This window comes from Homalodisca vitripennis, chromosome 4 (genome assembly GCF_021130785.1).
Source record: "Homalodisca vitripennis isolate AUS2020 chromosome 4, UT_GWSS_2.1, whole genome shotgun sequence".
In the NCBI taxonomy this organism is placed as follows: domain Eukaryota; kingdom Metazoa; phylum Arthropoda; class Insecta; order Hemiptera; family Cicadellidae; genus Homalodisca; species Homalodisca vitripennis.
Genome location: NC_060210.1, coordinates 97,890,884 through 97,905,959, shown reverse-complemented (window position 1 = coordinate 97,905,959; position 15,076 = coordinate 97,890,884). Strand labels below are relative to the sequence as shown.

Genomic DNA, 15,076 nt, shown 5'->3' with positions numbered 1-15,076 from the left:
ACGTTCTCTATCAAATTTGATTCATTCCATTTCACCCTTGACATTGTACTCAACTAACAAAGTATAATAGAAAACGGTGGATTAATTATAAAAAATATTTTAAATCAAATTACACGTTATTGTTTTACAACCTCTCGAAGTTATAAGGAGGAAAGAAGGCCTAGACAGGCAAATATCTATATCGTTATTAATGTATCATGTTTACCTTTTTACTTAGTAATATAAGCCTCTCAATTTAACCTTATATAACGTTGAATACATTTGAAAATTGCATTTAAATGTTTGATCGGCAGGTTTAGTGAGACGTGTTTTCTTGTCTAGTACCGTGCGGGCTGGAAGAGTTTTGAGCACTTTGTCACCCAAGTTCCTTTGGCCCGGTTCCCTTTTTTAGAACTTCTTAACATTCTTGAACCAGATAAAACTCTCCAGCGGCCCACCTCAACCATGACGTTTAGACTCATTTCGTATACTCCATTGCTTTTAATCTGGTTAATGGGTTATCTTCAAATCCGGATTTACTGGCTTTAGAGTTTTGGTAAGGAATACAAATTAACATAACAAGATTACAAAAATATGTGCATTTAATTAAATGTCTATGTTAAGCAAAAGCCATAAATAATTTCATATAGGTCAGTTCATCGCTAAACATATTTCTATTCAGACTAAAATTGTAACCGATTTGATTGCGTTTGATGGCAACTAATTGTGTATGCAATATTTTCCAAAGTACACAATTGCGTAACTGATGACTTGAGTTGTTACTCTGAGCTGCCAATTTTAATGGATAACGTTTTAACCAGTATAGTCAACCAAATATTCTAAGGAGGCTTCAACAGGAGCGCCCAACACCGGAAGTTCGTTTCCTTTCCCAAGCGTATAAACTTACTGTAGGCTATCGCTTAAAATTTCGTTGAGTACGTTCTACACTTACCGCACGGTAACTTTTTAATTGAACCCAGGGTTTATTGCTTTCGTTATGATTCTATTGTTTACTAATATTGAAAGGTTTATAATATTCTGTACAGGCCTACACCTGCACAAAACACAGATGTTTTGCAAATTGTTGTGTAGTAAAAATCAGGTTACAGAGTTATTTTAAATTTGGGTTAACAGGTGGAAAAATCTGAAGATTTTGTTAATGTGACTTGTACCTTAGCGGGTTATCACACGCTATTAGCACTAAGCAAATAAAAAAAACAATTTGGGTTATTGTTGATAGGCCGGTTATAGTGGGCTTTTTAGTGGGAATATCATATTTTTTCGTATTCGAAAAGTGGCTGGTCGAAAGGCTCGAAGTCATAGCGAAGATTGACAGAAATGAACGCTGAGCACTATGGTAAACGGACTGTAGGTCCACGTCATAAAACTGCCGGAAGCATTTCTTACTTCTTGAGGGATGGACAGTTGGTCCACGGTCCCGGCCTGGGACCCACTGTCCGACTCACGGGTTTCTTTTGATGAGGGGTTGACAAGGGATCGTCGTACTCACACTGTAGCACTTGAATGGATGTTTCGAGATCTAAACTCTATATCTGCTAAATAGTTTTCAGTACACTACATAAGACAGCTGCAAAAAGAATGAAACAAAATTATATACATAAAATAGTCAGGTTAGTTACGCCATTTCTAACTTAAGAATGTCTGTAACGATTATAGTGGTCTTTGCTTTATTGGATACGTTTTCGCTCCGACTAGGAGAACAACGATTAAAATATCGTAAGAATGCACAGAAAAATCACGTAAAGAGAACAAGACATTTATATAATAGTATAAGAGCCTCTTAACTTTAGTCAATTGTTCTGTGTAAACATTGTTTTATAGTAGCACAATCATAAATTACCTTACATTTAGTCATGAAAGCATAGAGTAAGCTTGATAATAACAACACTTCTCATTTCAAACTTTTTTGTGACCACTGTTGAGCACAAGTAAGACAAATATTTAGATAAATAAACTACAAGTTTTATTAATAGTCTACTTTTAACTGTACACTTTAGTAAATATTGAGTATGCATGATGAGTACTGTATGCAGACATCAAAAGAATGTACTATATAACTTTTATATAGTTATAAAACGCATAGTTTATTTGACTTTTGACAGATGAAGTAGGCTTCTTAGAAGTTTGTATGTACCTTGTTCGAAAAAACAAAGCAATATTAACTAGGGCTTTTTTATTAATTAAACACTAAATTTTAAAACTTTTAATGGTTAACGGTTTATTTTAAAGGTGAATAAAACTAATAGGGTTTAAGAATAAATTTAATAATTTGGAGCGTTCGAGGTCCTTATAACTGCTAGTAATTAAACATGTTATCTCCTGTCGTTCCGGGATCACTATTTGAAATAATGTTAATTTTTTTCGCAGCGATATATAGTGATGAATAGCAATTGGAAGTTTGAATGAAACTAGACAAATTTTTTAGCCGTTCATCGAATTCCTGTTTGAGTGATATTTACAACGTATCGTTAGCGGCATAAGGTCACTATTATGTAAGTTAGTATGTCTGTGTAGGCAGATGTTTTGTTTACTGTTTGGATTATATGCCAAGAGCCACTATTTAAGGTAATAAAATATTTTTTCTTCGTATCTATTTAACTTAATTTGGTACAACTTTAAAAATGATATACTAGATATGGACTAAATGGTTATTTTCACTATTAACAATGTTAATAAAACAATAAACCATCCATTGCAATTAACGTGTAGGTACTACGAGTAACGTGTTTACTGGTATATACAGTATTATACAAACGATGGTCCAATATAAGGAATAACTAACACAAACTTACTGTAGATGTTTATGACTCATTAGGACAATGCCAAATTAATCAGAAAGTAATATAATGCTATGTGGAATTCGTTAAGATATAATCCCTATTAGTAATCCACTTCATATGTGATAGCTTGAGTAAACTGTTGTTAATATTTACTGCTTTAGCAGTACGCTGTGCGAATGTAGTGGAAACATCACTGACCAGAATAAAGAATAAGTGCAGGTAGAAAAACTAATGCACGGCCAGGTCAGTTTTGAAAAGTAGGACAGTTAGTCCGCAGGTGTCGGCGTGGACTAACTGTCCTACCCTGCAGAAAAGTGACGTCAGCCACTCTCGTCAAACTATGCGTGGACCTACAGTCCTACAATCGAGATCCATGGCCATCTACTAAGGCACGTGACTTCTTTAGGCAGTATCAGTATAAACCCAATTGCTATTTCACCTCGGAGTACTTAAATACTTTAAGTATTTTAAAAAGGTTATTAAAAGGGTATCTATACTTTTTGATCCGAAGTCATAAGATGCAGCTTTGCTCTTGTTTAGTGATTGTACTGAACTATTTTGTTAAGTATCTTGTTAATTTTATGATTCAATTTTGTTTTAGTAGCATATACTTCATATTAACCTGTACTTGTAGTAGAAGATTATTCCTATATAAGCTTCCTGGTGATTGGTGGTATAAAGGTTTTATTGAAATCTTTATGCTCTGAGCTGATATTTTACCTCCTCTTATTAGTTGAGAAGTACTATAGAATATTATTTTAGGACCTAATGTTTCAAACCTTTCCCCAGGGGTGGCTGGACCCCTGATATAGAGTTTTTTATACCCTCTACTCTACTGTTTTCAGAGTACATTTCTTGATGCACCACTGCTTTTGCAATGGATCTAAATACCATAGTCTACACAATAAATAAATATAAAACTTCTGAATGGTGTACATGAAAATGGTCAAAGAGAGGAATGGAATTGTAAATGTGAGCAAAATCACATATTTTACTTTGGGTCCTTGCAATTAAGATAATTAATATTGTATAATGCTTTAACGTTTGAAGTGCAATTAATATTTATGTGTAAACACTATCTGGAACTGACCAGTGGTATCAAATGAATTTCAGAAGTGAGCATTATCACTTCATGGCATAACTTTAGTTTATAAGGGTAAAAAGTCTTAACATTGTTTACCTTATGAAGGTCCTACTAATGTTATATATTCAGATTACTTCTGAATGGTGTACATGGAAATGGTGAAAGAGAAGAATGGAATTGAAAATGTGAGCAAAATCACTTCATGGCATGACTTTAGAGTATGAAGGTAAAAAGTCTTAACATTGTTTACCTTATGAAGGTCCTACTAATGTTATATATTCAGATTACTTCTGAATGGTGTACATGGATATGGTGAAAGAGAAGAATGGAATTGAAAATGTGAGCAAAATCACTTCATGGCATGAATTTAGTTTATGAAGATAAAAAGTCGTAACATTGTTTACCTTATTAAGGTCCTACTAATGTTGTATATTCAGATTACTATTATATAATGTATAAGGAAATGTCCAAAGAGAGGAGTAGAATTGTAAATGTGAGCAAAATCACATATTTTACTTTGGGTCCTAACAATTGATATAATTGATATTATATAATACTTCAACGTTTGAAGGGGATTTAATATTTATTTGTAATTGTAACCCCTAACTGAAACTGACAGGGGGTATCAGATGAATTTCTGAAGTGAGCAGTATAACTTCATGGCATAATTTTACTTAGTAAAGGTAAAAGATCAAACATAGTTTACCTTATACAGATCCTGATAATGTTGTAATTTCAGATTACCTCTGATGGTGTACATGGAAATCGTGAAAGAGAGAAATGGAATTGTAAATATGAGCAAAATAACATATTTTACTTTAGGTCCTGTCAATTAAGATAATTAATATTGTATAATACTTCAACGTTTAAAGTGCAATTATATTTATTTGTAAATACTACCTGAAACTGACCAGTGGTATTACATAAATTTCTGAAGTGAGCAGTATAACTTCATGGCATGACTTTAGAGTATGAAGGTAAAAAGTCTTAACATTGTTTACCTTATGAAGGTCCTACTAATGTTATATATTCAGTTAACTTCTGAATGGTGTACATGAAAATGGTCAAAGAGAGGAATGGAATTGGAAATTTGAGCAAAATCACATATTTTACTTTGAGCCCTTACAAATTAAGATAATTAATATTATATACTGCTTCAACGTTTGAAGTGCAATTAATATTTATTTGTAAACACTACCTAAACTGACCAGTGGTATCAAATGAATTTCTGGAGTGAGCAGTATAACTTCATGGCATACTTTTAGTTTATAAAGGTAAAAGTTCAAACATAGTTATAAAGATCCTGATAATGTTTTAAATTCAGATTACTTCTGAATGGTGTACATGGAAATGGTCAAAGAGAGGAATGGAATTGTAAATGTGAGCCAAATCACATATTGTACTTTGGGTCCTGACAATTAAGATAATTAATATTGTATAATGCTTCAACGTTTGAATTACATTTAATATTTATTTGTAAACACTACCTGAAACTGACCAGTGGTATTAAAAGAATTTTTGAAGTGAGGAGTATCACTTTATGGCATGACTTTAGTTTATGAAGGTAAAAAGTCTTAGCATTGTTTATCTTATAAAGGTTCTGCTAATGTTATAACTTCAGATTACTACTGTATAATGTAAATGGAGATGGCCAAAGAGAGGAATGGAATTTTAAATGTGAGCAAAATCACATATTGTACTTTGAGTCCTTACAATTAAGATAAATAATACTATATAATGGTTTACCAATTTAAGTGCATTTAATATTTATTCGTAAATTCTAACTGAAACTCCGTCAGTGACACTAAATATAATGCTTAAATGAGCAGTATGCTCTTTAACTTTCGTTAAGGGTTAGTGTTTACATTTTAAAAAGTATATGGATGTTGGTTATTCATGGAAGTAGTGAAAGAGATGAAAAGAGCTATGAATTTCAGCAATGTAGTATATTGTAATATTGGCCCAGATAAAGAAGAAAAGTAATATAATATATGTCTTCAGTTGTTTAAGTGCAATCAATAATTATTTGTAAGTCCTACCTGAAACTACGTATTGGCATTAAGTGACATACTGAAGTAAAGCAGTATCATTTTATGTTATAACTTTATTTTAAAAGTAATAATCTTAATCCACGTGTATAATTCTGTAATAACGTCCATGAAAATGGTTAAAATTGAGAATTGTACTGTAATATTATGAGCAATACCACATATTGCACCATTAGTTTAGACAAGTAAGAAAACTGTTTTTGATAAATGCTTTAACAGGTGTTGTACATTTATTATTTATTTCTGAACACTATCTGAAACTGGTCAGAGACAACAGTATCAATTCATGGTTTAATTAAGGTTTATAATAGTAAAAAGTCTAACAGTATTTACCTTTTAAAGACACTGTGAATGTTACTTATTCTATGTAAAACTGTATGTGTATATTAAAATGGTCCTAGAGAGATATTTTACAGTAAATGTGAGCAATATAACGTATGGCATCTTTTGTTAGACTAGTATTAAAACTATAATTCATCAACGTTTCCAAATTTGCGTTGAGTTCATTGTTTATTTGTAAAAACTATCTGAAACCGTTCTGTGACTAAATTAAATACTGAAGTGAGCAGTATACATTCATGGTATAACTTAAGTTTATGAAATTAAGACGTTTATTTGTGTTTAATTTTTTTTAAGTTTACGAATGTATTAAATTCAGTGTACAACAGTCCTAATAAGATTATTGGACTTTAAATGTGAGCAATTTTACATATTACGGTATATCGTTAGTATAGGCAGGTAAGAAAATTATCATTAATAAATGCTTCATAAGTTATGCATTCATGGTTTATTTTTAAACACTACCTGAAAAAGAAACAGTTCAGTAACAACATGAAATGTTAAAGTGAGCAACATCACTAATATCAAATATATTTTATAAAAGTAATAAGTCTAATAGTGCTTACTGCTTAAAATTCTGTGAATTTTTAAAATTCATATTACAATTTTGTATAATGTATATGAAAGTGTCAAAGGGAAGTATTGGACTGTAGCACTACCTTATATTGTATCTTTGGTCCAGACAAGGAAGAAAATTAACATTGTAAAATGCTTCAATGTGCATATTATACGTATAATGTTTATTTGTTAACACAACTGGAAAAACTACCTAGTGACACTATATAAAGTTCTAAAGTGAACAGAATCACTTATATACACCAAGTACAGTTTAATTTAACAAAACAGTTCTTGTATTAAATTCGTACCAGCCTTTGTTCTTATGTACTTCCTTTTTGAGTACAGTAGCTGTAGAAATTCCTGTTTTTTTACAGCAAATTTTAATAGAAAACTAGAATATTTACAATTATTTTAAAGATGTTACAACACATGTCTCAAACATCCAACAGAATACATAGAAAATACCATTGATATTTGAATATAGAATAATTCTTAAGCAATATATCAACCATTCATTCTTATATTATGATTAATATATAGTAAACATAATTTTAAAATTTTATTTTTGTATTTTATTATTTTAATTCCATAATAGAGTTAATGATTTCATATAATTTTTTCAAACTAATTTGTCTTTTTCAACTGATTAATCTTTTTGTTGTAATTATTTAAATTATGATATTCTGATTAATCTAAAATGGTCAAATTAAAAGATTTAAACAGGGGTAATAAAATATTTAATAACTGGTGATTTTATTAAGTAAATTTTTATTTTTGTATGATTAAACGAATTTATTAAACTAGACTTGCATATTTATTGGAATCCCTTACTCCTGGAGATAGAAAATATGATTATCCAATAAAACTAAATTTTACTGTGTCAGGGATACTACTAGATTAAGTTTTTTCCAGTGACATTCCTTTGATATATTCCTAGTTGTGTGTGGAGTACTGCTATCATTTTGAGCTACAGGTAAGAAGTGATACTGGACATGGGTTGTAGCCAATGAAGTTCCTGGCTAGTGTGGTGAGGTGATGAGTTGAGATTCGGGACGTTGGGTATACTATTGATTTTGATCAGTATGAATTGTCTACAGAGATATTCTTACATGAGTGTTATCTGAATGGTAAGATAAAATTATTGGATCCCTGTAGAAGGGTAGATTCTGCACCTGATCAGATGGGTGTTTAAAAGAGAAGAAGTTTTGCTTGCAAAAACATCTAAATATGATGCCAGTACCTACTTAAGTAGTAATATTAAATCACAATTTATTAACCTTGGAATAAAAGATTTGCATACTAGTTACATATTGCACACATATTTTGTGTGTTAATACAATTTTAAAATATATAACAATAAAAATGTTAACATTATATTTATTTTTATGATATTTAAGGCGAAATCTAAACATTTATGAATGGAATAAAAAGAGAACAAGATGAAGCTTTCCTAAGCTGTAGTCAGGATCGAATTGTGAATTAACATTAATTTAGAATATGAATAAAAAATAAATTCAAATGCATAGCTACATATACTGTTAAAACTAAAATACACTGTACTTCACTGTTTCTAATCACCAAATAGGTCTACTTGTTGCGTAAAATTTCTTAAATGCCTAAGATCAAAATAATATTTTATAATGTCAAGATTAAATCGGGTTTAATAGGGTTCTTAAGTCTAACTGTATGTCAAAATCAATTTTCAACTATTTAAAAGCGTATAAAATCTACACATTTTGTCTAAAAGTGTGGAATCTTTTTGTAAAATGTTAAAAGTAAAACTGGGACTAAATTGATTTTAATACCATAAAAATCTAAAGTTCCTATAAATATAATATAATCTTTAATGCCAAATTTTGTCAAGATCAGATAATAATGGGGGCGTCATATTTTAATTTCAATTAGATGGAATGTATTGTAAATTTTAACACGAATCGGTTTAGAGAAAAAGTTTGTGTTTGTAATCATTTGAAGGATTAAAAAATATTTAGTCATTTAATCAAGGAGTGATTTTGAAGAAAAGCTTTAATGGTTTTCAGTAAAACAGAGGAAACTATATGACTATTTACTATTTTACAACCCCGTGATAAACGGATGAACGTCGATGTCCGTCCATTCGTTTGCTTACGGCCGATACTTATATTCTCAAAAGTATGGAAGGACATTTTTCTGAACACTTTTCTTTGGCTATCAGTAACGACTTATATGAAAATTATAACACTTCTATTTCATAGGAATGATATGTATGCTGTATGTACGATATCAAATACTGAGTGCCGACCGTTTAGTTATGAAATTATGAGGTATACAAAAGGGTAAGCCACATAGTATGCCTATATGCTATATGTAAACAATGGCGGGTCTAACAATAAAAAAAAATCCACTCCTCTGAAGGCAGGGTTGGGTAAAATTGGTGATGGCAGTATAATTTATAGGATTATATAGTGAAATTCTTTCACCAAAATACAGCAATGGAAATAGGAATAGCTTAAAATATTTGAATACAACTCTTGTTTATTGTCCAAACTTGAAAAAGTTTACTCATAACACTAATACACTACACGTAATAAACTGTTAGAAAAGTTTTAGTCACTCTACTAGGAACTGCAGGCAGTATTTTAAAATATAGGCAATTTCGTAATAATACCAAAATAAAAAAAAGCTTAACAATAAACTATAATAACTTTACAGTATGTATACGAATGAAGCTCCAGAGAGTAATTATTTATTAATTTATGATGTAAGGATATAGCATTTAGTAACTTGTATCTTTCATGTACGAGTATAGTCTACTAAAACCGTCCATATTTTTATTTTGAAGTTTTTCTTTTGGCCTTGAAATATCCATTTTTTCTGTCTCATAAAATTTACCAAAACTGTGGTCACACATTTCTTTAAAAACTTCTAAAATATTATTCCAACCAGCAGTCCTATTCGCCACGTTATTAGAACTAAGTATGTATTTTTTTTACATTTTCCGTTTACAGAATTTCGAAATCTAAAGATATAAACGCTGTAAACAATTCCTACTGCTGTTGAATTTCAAAAGCTTGAAAGTTTATATTTAAAGTGGTACATATGCTTCAATTATATAAATATACAAGAAATTGAATATTTATGTCATCAGATGCAATAAATCACTGGTAAGTCAACAAATGGATATCGATATATAATAAAACCACTGATTAGCAATTTATTTGACTAGATTATTTCCAAAATTAAAATGTATAAATAAAAGTCCAAATATACTTACGGATAATACAATTAGTAACCTAACATTGCATCACTGTGGTCGTTAATATGTGAAGATCATTAACATCAAACGGACACCGTGAACATTCAGACATTGTATTCGTAATCACAAAGGTATATTACGTGTGTGTTGTTTATTTGGGTACAAACTACAGATTCACAACATTTAATGATATTTAATTTTTTTAGTTTTACACTTTCAGATAATCGGTACAGTATATCTGGAGTTTGTTGACTAGAGAGATGCGGTACAATACACAATACTCGTATATTGTGTACAAAAATATTTCTCAATGGTAAACGCTACAAATTAATTTCAGTTATAACTAACCACCAAGCACTATTTTAAAAGTGAATATAAAGCGAAACCAACCTTAAAAATAAATCTATTAAGGTATAATTAATCTGAGTTATGAAACGCGCCTGCAGGTGAACGACGCAAACTACTTGCAGCGGCACGCGGCAATGGATGTCCAACTGCTGGTTTAGACTGTACTCCTGGACTCTATGCCACTGGACTTACTGAGACTGCTGTATTTTAATAATATTTCAGACCTGGACTCAGTGATACCTGGACTTTATGAAACTGTGTTATATTTTAAATTAATATTAGAGACCTGGACTTTGTGAAAACTGGACTTTATGAAACAAGCACTTTATTTAATGTAGTTTTTTTGCTGGAAATTCAGACCTGGATTCAATGCAACCCTCCCATTAAAATTCACATACCATTTAAATCCATAAAATTATTTTGAAACAATATTAATATGCAGCAACTAAACATATAAAGAACGAAATTCTGCAAAAGCTCTTTTACGGAAATAGTCATCTCCAAAAATAGAATATTTTCAATACAACTAATACACTTGAATATTTTTTTGTGTATTTACATGGTATTACAACCTGATACTCGTATCATTACTAGATCACAAATATGTAACATTAGGCGTACATGAAGTATTCTATCTTCTGTATAAGAGTGGCAAATAAGAACTCTTTTGGAAGAGAAAATTACAATATAGGTATATTTAAAGGAGGTGGTGTTATATATACTATCGTAAGAAGGTCTAAAAGCCATGCTCTGGCGGTAGTATGCAATGTAATAACGAATTCTGTGTGCTTTAGTACAGAGAGAATTGTCTTTCTGACATCGTGGTTTCTGAATTCTAATTAAGACGCCATTTATTACTATCCATCTGTTCCCAGATGCAAAAGTTCACAATATACTTATAACCTATTATAATTTTGTCAAATAATATGTTTTGTTAAAAAAGTAGGGATATCATCAGTTACGTAATAAGTTTTCTATCTGTACAAAAACGAATATAATACTGTATTTCATCCGATTTTAGATACACATTGCGTATAAACGTACTATGAAAAATAGCTATGTGATGAGAGATAAAATACGTACCAAAACACTTTTACAATCCTGTCTTTTACAATCTAATTTCATACCTACATTTTTAATATTGAAGTTCTTTGTTACATCACTAGTATAAACAAATTCAACATTTTCCAATATATATATATTGGAAAATGTTGAATTTGTTTATACTAGTGATAGTACGATAAACCCTTTTTTCCAATGCTCCTAGATTCTACATTCTTTGTTACAGTTTACAATTTATTACTGTAAATGTAGTAAATACTTTAAAATACAATCCAACTATTTAAATACGTTACCTATTGTTTTGGCTTCAACCTTGGTGTGCAGTAGAAAAGCAGCGTTGAGAAGAAACACCACATATTGCATTCTGAAAAAAATAAAGGTTTATAAATCATGTGAAAGCACTCATTGTATTATTAAACATGATGCGTTGTTATCATCCACAGTACGGCGAAGAGTAGCTACTCTTTCTGCTCTGTTACAGTTCACGATAACGTTACAGTGTGTGGTGGTAAAATCTCCTGGTTTCTTGTCATAACGTGACTTTTAGGTTCTAATAACACAATAATATGACACGTTAACAATGTGTTAAATTAACGTTTCGTCATCCGATGTATTAATATAAACCACGTATTGAAGATTTACATTTCTAGTTTGTTAAACAAAGAACGATTTGTTATTTTAAGATATAAATTAATGATAAAAATACTTACTATTTTGAAATACGTAAATGTTTTGAAACTTAAAACATCGTTTAGTCGTGCATATTCATAATAGTTGCGATTATTATTGAAACCGTAATTGAAAACCTAGTTACCCAAAAACGATGGAATCAACACCAGTACATCAACATGAATAATCCCCGTTTTAATTGGAACATGCAAGTCTAGACTTAATTGGTGCCGGGTTCAATTCATGAGCTTCTATCTGTAGGAGGAAGATTTACGTTAATAATAGATTTAATTTGGGACACTAAATTGATACCACGGCTTTGTATATGGATTTCATTCATTCATGTTATGTAACAGTTTTTTTGATAAAACATATGTAACGAAACAATTATTAGTCGTTCTCTCATGAACATTGCACGGGAAGTTCTAACTATGAAATCCAAATGTCAAGCAGTAACAGTTTGCCCCACAATACTTAAGAACTAGATGACCAAACAATATTAAACCACCACAAAATAGAGCACTGGATTTATCTGGAGCAACGGAAATCAGAGGCGTCTCTAGTTCTCTTTTATGTGAGAGTTGTCCGGAAACTCGAGCTAGCGGGGCTGAGGCTATTCTCATTGTTTAGTTTTGAAAAGCAACTTTTAATTAATCACAGAGCACAAGTAATAGAATTGTTTCTATTGTTTGCGTGTTCATTTACAAAGCTAAATATTTTTAAACTTGGTAATAAAACCATGCTCCTGTGTATTTCATTATACGTAATTAAAATAATGAGACTTAATAAAAATTGTGTGATTTAACGATTGCGTTGTTGTTTTATAATACTGTAAAATAAAGTATGAAAATTATTAGACCAAACGTTCAATAATAAAACCGAAATAATGTTTTTGTATTCTGGGACAAAATGTCTTCGATGTAAAATATTAAAGGTTACGAGTCTGAAGTAAATAGGAGGCATGTGTATTTACTTATAGTAAAAATACTAGTTTCAGAAATCAAAATCAGAAAATATAGATTGAATATAATTAAGCAGTTATAAACATGAGATGCATATGGCAAAATGGTATTTGTATCTTAGAACTAAGGTAGTCCAGGCTCAATTCCTAAACAATCTATAAGTGATAGACACTTGTGACGAAAATCAATAGTTTACATAAATTAAATTTCACCAGAAGTAATGATTATACAAATGTTACTTAAATTGTTTTTATGCCTCAGTAAGCTTTAAAGAAGCAACTAGAATGTGCCGATATTTATAATGCTCTATAAAAAAAATAATACTATGACAATACCAACATATCTATGACCAAAATAAGAAAGGTGTACAACCTTAATGTACGTAAAACACTTTTGCAACCCAGTGCGGAAATGTAGAAATAGGGCCTACTTACCTCACGTTTTATTTCATAAATTATAACTGTAAGATATATGTGCCTGCTGTATTATAGTAATAGAATTCACAATCAGAAATAAACTTAATGACATCCATAAGTAGATCAGCCTTTCTGAAAGAAATATTGGGAGTTCTAAAAGCTCCCCCCCCCTCCAACCACTTTACACAACCTGAGGAAATGTGACTTATTTTAACGTAAAGGTGCTTTTGAGATATCCAGTAATATAGGCTATAAGTATTTATTAACATTGATTAACAATAAACATATCATCGCTCCAAAATTAATTTAGTTTTTTATTATAAAGCAACACAGAATTAACAATAAATTTCATTCATATATTTTTAAAAATTTACACCTTATGGTTTACCCTAAAATGCAGTTTCATCATGTGTTCGGGGGCATAAAGCACATGATTATAAATCATACATTATACTAACTTTACGCTCTCCCTCCAAAACGTAACTCTTATGACATAACCCTGTTTATAAGTATACATTTTTACAGTACAACGCCAGATTTTTCTAAAGACGTTACCTCACCATTATACTGTAGCCTACTTAAAAAAATGTATATAAAATGTTATAGTAAAAGTTTACTTATTATAATAGTTGTATAGTTAGGAACCAAAGTAATGGTTAAAATATTATAACTGAAATGTTTTAAAATTTTCTTAATTAATTTAATTGGATTTAGGACAAAAAATATACCAAATTCAAACATATATCTGAAATATCTAGATTTTATTGGTTTTGGTGGCTAGAGCTTGATTTCATACTACCTACATTGTCAATTACAAATATATATATATATATATTTGCGATTCAATGTTTATTGAAATTATATATATATATATATATAAATGTAGATATGAATATGGGGTTCCTAGCGCACTTTCGGAGCCAACAGTAAATCAAGGGAAAATACTGTTTAAAGGACAATAAACGAATCTGTAAAATCAAACAGTAACTCACGAATGAAAAATTAACTGAATCCGTTCCAAAAGCGACCCAGAATCCCCTACTGACCAAAAATGAAAAATCACGAATGAAAAATAACCGAATCTATAGCCGTTTGCTTCTATTTTCTTAAGCAGTTTTAATGTTAAATCTCCTTAGAATCAATCTATTGGAAATGTTGTCAAATCTGCTACGAATAAACTATAAATTAAAACTTATAAACGGAAATGATGGAATTTGCTAACAATCACTCGAGAAGTCGGGGAGAATGTGAGTAAAACCACATTCTTTTCACGAGGTTCATTATTTATCTTTTCCAAGTGTACTATAAAATCATCAAGGATTTCTAGCTTAAAATCGTAGACAAATTCAACATCCAGATAATGAAAAAATACAGGTAAAATCTTCTCATAATAAACGTGTGTATCGATACCTACAAACCTAATGTATTCTTTGAAAAGGAAAATAATTTTTTCAAGTGTTATGAAAGATAAGTAAAAATGTTTATTTATTTTCCTAAACTCTGCAACAAATTTTGTTTGTTTTTTACCTCCATATTGCAATTTTGTAAGCAGGTTATTCAAATGTGTTAGTTTAT

At 30.4% G+C, this 15,076-nt stretch overlaps 1 protein-coding gene across 1 annotated transcript in view; it reads right to left on the bottom strand.

The window, feature by feature from the left end:
- Positions 1–15,076, bottom strand: part of LOC124359820 (acid sphingomyelinase-like phosphodiesterase 3a) — a 65,783-nt gene that overhangs the window by 27,312 nt on the left and 23,395 nt on the right. Inside the window, exon 2 of the mRNA XM_046812875.1 lies at positions 11,748–11,818. Within this exon, the coding sequence (XP_046668831.1) occupies positions 11,748–11,817 (70 nt within the window). The 5' untranslated portion in view covers position 11,818. The remainder of the gene's footprint in view (positions 1–11,747; positions 11,819–15,076) is intronic.